The 8,040-nt window shown below is 49.2% G+C and overlaps 1 protein-coding gene across 1 annotated transcript in view; it reads right to left on the bottom strand.

The window, feature by feature from the left end:
- BSG (basigin (Ok blood group)) overlaps nucleotides 1–105 on the bottom strand; it is a 9,350-nt gene extending 9,245 nt beyond the window's left edge. The window contains exon 1 of the mRNA XM_014540050.1: nucleotides 76–105. Coding sequence (XP_014395536.1) covers nucleotides 76–105 — 30 coding nt within the window. The remainder of the gene's footprint in view (nucleotides 1–75) is intronic.
- Nucleotides 106–8,040: the final 7,935 nt, after the last annotated feature.

Below are 8,040 nucleotides of genomic sequence, written 5' to 3'. Positions count from 1 at the left end.
TGCGCTGCTTAAGGCTGGGCGGCCGCCTCACGTGACCGCGTTGGGCCACGCCCTGCGAGCTGGGGGTGTGGCTACCTTGCTCGGAAACGGGGGCGGGGCCTTCATTTGTCCAGAAAGTGTTGACAACTAAACTGTGACTGTCGTTGAAATGCTCAATTTGTATCATGTGTATGTTACCACACTCCAAAAAACAGACACACAAAACACTAAGGAGGCCATATGGATCCCTGTGAACAAGTGGGATAAGTCCTCTAGCTGGGACTGCCAGATTTCGTGAAAACACCTTGAAGGCAGTTAAAATTTGAATTTTAGGTAAAAAATGAGTAATTTATTAATAGAACTATGCCATGCAATATTTGGACATAGTGATGCAAAGAAAGTATTCGTTATTTATCTAATATTCACTATTTATTTGAAATTCAAATGTAACTGTCAGTCCTGTATTTTGTCTGGAAAACCTACCCTGAGTTCCCAATGTTTTTCAACAAACACTTTAAAAAAATTACAAAATAGCCAGGCTGGTGTGGCTCCGTGGTTGAGCATCAACCTATGAACTGGTCACGGTTCGATTCCCAGTCAGGGCACATGCCCGGATTGGGGGCTTAATCCGCAGTGTGGGGCGTGTGGGAGGCATCAATCGATGATTTTCTCTCATCATTGATGTTTCTCTTTGTTCCTCTCCCTTCCTTTCTCTGAAATCATCATTGATGTTTCTGTCTCTCCCTTTCCCTTCCTCTCTGAAGTCAATAAAAATATTTTAAAAAGTACAAAATAATTTCAAACAAAAGCAGGGTAATGTAATCTTTGTGACCTTGGATTAGGCAACAATTTCTTACATATGACAAAGCACACACAACAAAAGAAAAAATAAGTTGGACTTTAAAAAAATAAACTTTTGCCCTGACTGGTTTGGCTCAGTGGATAGAGCAGACTGAAGGGTCCCAGGTTCGATTTCGGTCAAGGGCATGTACCTTGGTTGCAGGCACATTCCCAATAGGGGATGTGCAGGAGGCAGCTGATCGATGTTTCTCTCTCATCGATGTTTCTAACTCTCTGTCCCTCTCCCTTCCTCTCTGTAAAAAATGAATAAAATATATTTTTTAAAAAATAAACTTTTTGTGCTTCAGAGAACACCAAGAAAGTGAAAACACAACTGACAGAATGGGAGAAAATACTGGGGTTAATCATGTATCTGATAAGGAACTTATATCTAGGGTATATACAATGAACACTTACAACTTAATTTAAAAATACAATAACCCAATTTAAAAATGAACAAAGAATCTGAATGCACATTTCTCTGAAGAAGACATGTAAGTGCACAATAAGAACATGAAAAGTGCTCAATATAATGAGCCATCAGGGAAATGCAAATCAAAACCACAGTGAGACACTACTTCACAAACACTAGGATGACTGTAATGAAGTCAGATAATGAGTGGCTCAGTTGGTTGAGTGTCGTCCGGTGCACCAAAATGTTGCTGGTTGGATTCAGGGCTCCTACTTGGGTTTTGTGTTTGATCCCATCAGGGAACCTATGGAAGGCAACAGACCCATGTTTCTCTCTCTCTCTCTCTCTCTCTCTCTCTCTCTCTCTCTCTCTCTCTCTCCATATCCTCAGGTGGAGATTAAAAGAATAAATAGATAAAAATAAAAAAGGCAGATAATAATTGTTGGAGAAGGTGAAGAAACTAGAACCCTCATGCATTGCTGTGGGAATTCAGAACGGTGCAACTGATGAAAAATACCCCAACAGTTAAACACACAATTATTGCCCTGGTCAGGGCCAGGTGGCTCAGTTATTGGAGCATGGTCCCATACACCAAAAAGGTTTCAGGTTCTATTCCTAGTCAGGACACATACCTAGGTGTGGGTTCGATCCACAGTCGGGGAGCGTACCAGAGGCAACCTATGAATGATGTCTCTCTCCCTTCCTCTCTCTAAAATCAATAAAACACACCCTCAGATGAGTATTAAAACACAAACAGCCAAGCCAGTGTAGCTCAGTGGTTGAGCTTCAACCTATGAGCCAGTAGATCACGGTTCAATTCCTGGTTAGGGCACATGCCTGGGTTGTGGGCTTGATTCCCAGTGTGGGGCATGCAGGAGGCAGCCAATCAATAATTCTCTCTCATCATTGATGTTTCTATCTCTCTCCCCTCTCCCTTCCTCTCTGAAATCTATATATATAAAAGGCTAATATGCAAATTGTCCCCTTGGGAGTTTGACGAGAGAATGAGAGTTTGATCGCTCGATATGACGTGTGCTGATCACTAGGGGGCAGCGTGGAATATGGAGGTGACTGGGACAGAGGTGCTGTGAGAATGCAGGGTGTCTGCCGAGCTTGCTCTCACTCCCCCTGCTACTCTCCCCCGGGACGCCAGGGCTCGAGCTCAGGTGCCAGCGAGGAGCCCGCCCCGCACCCACACTGGACCACAGGGGCCAGTCGGGGGCTCCCTGTGGGTTCGTGTAGGAGCCAGTCTGCGAGGCTGGCCGGGCTTCTGTGTGGTGCTGCTGGGTGGCCCAGAGGCCCACACTGCTCCCCAGCCCGCAGCATCCAGCCACGATCACCACATCTCCACTTGGGGACTCAGGCGGAGGAGGGCGCGTGGGGTCCTGGGTGCCCAGGACCCAGAGGTCAGCTGGGACCTGCTCTTTCATGCCAGACTCTCACGCTTTGATCGCTGGCTAGGCCTAGGGACCACACCTGTGCACAAATTTTATGCACTGGGCCTCTAGTCAATAATAATAATAATGATGATAATAATAAAATGGAAAAACTATTCTCAGGTGAACATGAACAACAAAAAAGGGTGGCCCTGGCAGCCCATCCATGTTTCTGTCTCACATCAATGTTTCTCTCTCTCTCTCTCTCTCTCTGAAATCAATAAAAACATATCTTTAGGTGAGGATTAAAAAAATAATAGGGTGATGTCAGGGGGGCTGCTTTGCATAAGGGGTCAGGCAGCTTCTTGCTGTCAATGACATACGAGGTGACATAAGAATGAGGAGGAGGCAGAAGCCATGGGAAGGAGTGGGTGGTAGTCTGACAACAGCCTGTCAGGTGGGGAAGGCAGCATCCAGAGAGGAGGCTGGGCAGAGCGTGTGGAGTCCCAGCTACAGCGGACATTCAAGGAAAAGGCTGGAAGGATGTAGCAGATAGGCCACAACTTGCTGATAATGGGACTGTAGGGTGAGGCTTTCACTCCTGGCAGATCCACTCTCAGGCCCTGGGAGCCTCAGAGCCAACTGAAAGCCCCAGGCTTAACAAGGCCACGAGGCCACACAGATGGGGATCGAGAGCTACGTGCAGAATGAGGGAGGAAGACAGCCAGCTGGCTTCAAAACCCCTACAGCCTGGGAGGTGGAATTTCTCCTAGCCTGCGCCCTTGCCCTTCCTAGGCGGGGCTGAGGACAGCGCTCGTGGGAAATAGCCTTTGCTTTTGTTTTCAAAATAAAGCTCAGTCTCCTGAAGACCCAGTTTTCTGATCTCCCTCGAAAGCCTGCCTTGCCCCCTCACCCCGACTCCCCAGATCCCTGCCTGGCTCAGTCCTGGCCCCACCCCAGAGCAGGAGGACCTGAGTCCCCCTCTGCTTCCAAGGACAGGCCTTCAGGACCCCTCCGTCAGGGCAGCCAGACTTAGGAAGTAAAAATACAGGACACGCTGTTAAATTTGCCTTTCAGATTTTTAAAAATCAGTAATTTTTTTGTATAAGTATATCCCACACAGTATCTGGGACTTACTTTCACTAAAAACATTATCTGCTCTATATCTGAAATTCAAATTTAACTGGCCACCCTGTATTTCACCTGGCATCTCTGACCCACTTGAAGGCAGCCTGGCTCCATCCCCCTTTGTAATCGCCCACCCTCATGGCACTGGTCACCCTCTGACCTTGTGTGAGGTCAGGGACAACCACCTCATCTGGGCTCCTGCTGTGCACTCATCTGCACACAACAGCTGCCCCTGCTTAGCTGTGGGTGGTCCTCACTCACTCACTCACTCCCCTCCCCCACCATCCCACCCGCTCCCCACCCCTGCCTCTGATGCCTGCACCCTCTGGGATAGATCTGGACATCTTCCTCCAACAGAGGGCAAAGCAAGCAACTCTTCTTCTTCTTTTAAAGAAATATATTTTTATTGATTTCGGAGAGGAAGGGAAAGGGAGAGATAGAAACATCAACGATGAGAGAGAGTGTCGTTGATCAGCTGCCTCCTGCACACCCCATACTGAAGATCAAGCCCGAAACCCGGGCATGCCCCCTGACCGGGAATCGAACCGTGACCTCCTGGTTCAAAGGTCGATGCTCTAACACTGAGCCACGCTCGCTGGCTGGGCAAGCAGCTCTCTTCTTCAGCCTGTCTCTCCAACTCTGTTCTGGGCAGTAGACAGGCCTCACTGGTTAGAGAGGCCACAGAAGAAGGCAGGGCAGCCCTTCCTTCTTTGTTCCAGCTCCTCCTGCAGGAAAAGGAAAAGCCAAGGTTCTCTCCGCAGCCCACAGGCCTGGCCCTGCTGACCCCTTGGGCGTCAGCACCCTCCGTCTCTTCGAAGCCTTGGCTCTCGCCTCACTGGCACCGCGTCCTGCTCCAAGCCTTTGCCTGGGCTGGCCTGCTGCCAGGGATGCCCTCCTCAGGTTGTAGCCTGGCTCCCTCCTTACATGGTGGTACTGGCCACCTCCTGGCAGAGGCCCCTCCTGCCGGTCCTGGCTCCAGTGCCTCATACTCAGACGCGGCTCCATCACAGGGTGTTGGCTTTGGTTTGTTTGCTTCCTACTTTTTCTTATAAAACCGTTCGTACTCACAGACACAGGGAGAGAAGAGGGCATAGGGTTTTTCTTCTCTTCACACCCACTCCATCCATTTATCCTAAAATGCTCCAGCTTAACTCCGTGTATTTTTCTGAAAGGGTGGGGCTTTGAAATCCAACCCCTTCCCAGGTGGTGACTCCAGGGGCATGGAAGTGTGTGGATTCTATTCTCTGGGCACCGGGGAGCCCAGGGAGGGATTGGAGAAAGGGAGGATCGTCATCTGTATGTACCACTGAGGGGAGAGGGGCCGGGAGCGCTGGGAGTGGACTGGGGTAGGGGACAGGATGGTGCAGTGGGCTGAATGGTCGACCCCAGAACCTGTGGCAGCTTATTTTGAAAAATGGTCTTTGCAGGTATAATTAAGTTTAAGGTCTTGAGATGAGGTCATCCTCGATTAGGTGGGCCTTAAATCCAATGTTACTGGTGTCCTTATAGGAGACCAAAGATGAGACATAGCCTGCCAGCGTGGCTCAGTGGTTGAACGTCGACCTATGAACCAGGAGGTCACGGTTTGATTCCCAGTCAGGGCGCATGCCCGGGTTGTGGGCTCCATCTCCAGTGGGGGCAGAGGGGCGTGCAGGAGGCAGCCAATCAATGATTCTATCATCATTGATGTTTCTATCTCCCTCTCCCTTCCTCTCTGAAATCAATACAAGCATATTTAAAGAAACAGATGAGACACAGACACAGAGGATAAGCCACCAGAAGGTAGAGACTGGGGTGAGGCTTCTACAGGTCCAGGGATGGGGGAACCCCCAGGAGCTGGAAGAGGCAAGAGCATCCCTCCCCTGGAGCTTCGGGACGGGGGGAGAAAGTGTGGGGAGTGTGGTCCCACCGACACCTCGATTTCCAATGTGTGGCTCCGGAAAGGTGGGGGAGAAAATGTCTGTTGCTCTGGGCCACCTGGTCTGTGGTGCTTTGTTCTGGCCCCCCAGGGGCAGCACTCGGTGGCACTGTCGCCCTCCCCTCTCTATCTGTCCAGTTGGAAGCATCAGAAACCGGAGCACAGCCCACTCAGCTGTGGACACCTCCAGAAACCAGCTGGGAAGTGCTCTGAGTCCCCAGGCAGGACAGGGCACCGGGTGCAGGGCCTTGCTCAGCACCTTCCCTCCTCACCAGCCCCCCAGCCCCCCAGCCCGCCAGCCTGAGAGAGCTGCAGCATCTCATCGAGCTGGTGGCTTCCTCTGTCCCTTTAAGCAACCCCAGACCTCCTGTACACCTGGGGGTGGAGCAGAGACCCAGCTGGGCCAGGAAGGAACAGCTGAGAAGGCAAGATAAGCTTTCTCCCTTAGGGTGGCTCCCGCCCTGCAAACACAGGCCTGGCCTCCACTGATCTTGGTCCAGTGGAGCCTCTCAGATCTGCGGTGCCTCCAAATCCAGTCTCACTTGAGGAGGATGAAGAACAACAAAAACCAAAGCTTCTTGCAAAGACAGTCAGGGCCCATGTGCTGGCTGAGGGGGCCAGCAGGGATGACAGCCAGTCTCTGGAAGCTTAACGGGGGGAAACCAGCAGTCAGAGAGGAAAGGCCACTGTGTACCCAGCAGCCAAAGGTAGAGAAACAATAATAATAAAAAAAATCTACACAAAAGGTAGAGAAACAGCCCAAGTGTCCCTCAGTGGATGAATGGATACACACAATATATCCATCCACACCGTGGAATATTATTCAGCCAAGAAAAGGAACGAGGCACCGACCCTCAATACAGCGTGGATGGACCTTGAACACATGGTGCTCAGTGAGAGAAGCCAGACACAAGGCCACAGAGTGTGTGATCCCATTTCTGTGAAATGTCCAGAACAGGCACATCCAGAGACAGGAAGTGGATCAGTAGTTGTCAGGGACTAGGGAGTGACTGCGGATAGGGATGGGGCATCTTTTTGGGTGATGGAATGTTCTGGAATTAGATAGAGGGGTGGTCGCATAACATTGTGAATGAACTAAATACCACTGAATTGTATACTTTAAATGAGTAACTACTGTTGTCAGGGCCCTGGGCGGGCTGCCCCAAGATGTCCCACATTAATGGCACGTTAATTATTTTTGCATCAAAGTTACTGTAGAAACTGCCTGTGCAAGAAGAGAACCCTGACCTCTCTGTCCCCTAAACTCAGGATATAACTCTCCCTCATTACCCAGCTTCCCTGGCTGGGGCTTCCCTTCCACACACCTGGCTTCTGCAATTGGTGATGCCTATTTCTGCATGACACTTAACTGACTACCCTCCCTTAAAAAAAATCTACACAAAAGGTAGAGAAACAGCCCAAGTGTCCCTCAGTGGATGAATGGATACACACAATATATCCATCCACACCGTGGAATATTATTCAGCCAAGAAAAGGAACGAGGCACCGACCCTCAATACAGCGTGGATGGACCTTGAACACATGGTGCTCAGTGAGAGAAGCCAGACACAAGGCCACAGAGTGTGTGATCCCATTTCTGTGAAATGTCCAGAACAGGCACATCCAGAGACAGGAAGTGGATCAGTAGTTGTCAGGGACTAGGGAGTGACTGCGGATGGGGATGGGGCATCTTTTTGGGTGATGGAATGTTCTGGAATTAGATAGAGGGGTGGTCGCATAACATTGTGAATGAACTAAATACCACTGAATTGTATACTTTAAACGGGTAACTACTATTGTCAGGGCCCTGGGCGGGCTGCCCCAAGATGTCCCACATTAATGGCACGTTAATTATTTTTGCATCAAAGTTACTGTAGAAACTGCCTGTGCAAGAAGAGAACCCTGACCTCTCTGTCCCCCTAAACTCAGGATATAACTCTCCCTCATTACCAGAGCAAAGAGTCCAGACCAAAGAGCTTCTATAAGCACATTGCTGACTTCCCACCATGCTTACGCCCTGCTCTGATTCCTTCCTGTGATTTCTCACAAATGCACTGCTTCTTTGTCTAAAAAGTATAAAAAGAGCTTGGCTCGATCATTTTTTTTAGCCTCATCTTATGATCTGAGCATCATATTCTGATTCTCCCATGCACAGGTATTGAATTGGTGTTTCTCCTGTTGATCTAGTCTTGTGTAGATTTATTATTTTATTACTAGTTCAGCCACAAGCCCTAAAGAAGGGTAGAGCAGGAAATAATCCCCCGTCCCCAACAGTTTGCTATGTAAATATCACCAGTTTTTTAAAAATTTTTTTTCCTTTTTTCTGTTACTCCTTTCCCCAGAATATTTTTTCCATTGATTTTTTTTTTTTTTTTTTTTCTAGAATA

The sequence above is a fragment of the Myotis brandtii genome, unplaced genomic scaffold, assembly GCF_000412655.1.
Source record: "Myotis brandtii unplaced genomic scaffold, ASM41265v1 scaffold236, whole genome shotgun sequence".
Lineage (NCBI taxonomy): Eukaryota > Metazoa > Chordata > Mammalia > Chiroptera > Vespertilionidae > Myotis > Myotis brandtii.
This window is presented reverse-complemented; position numbering and strand designations above follow the sequence as displayed.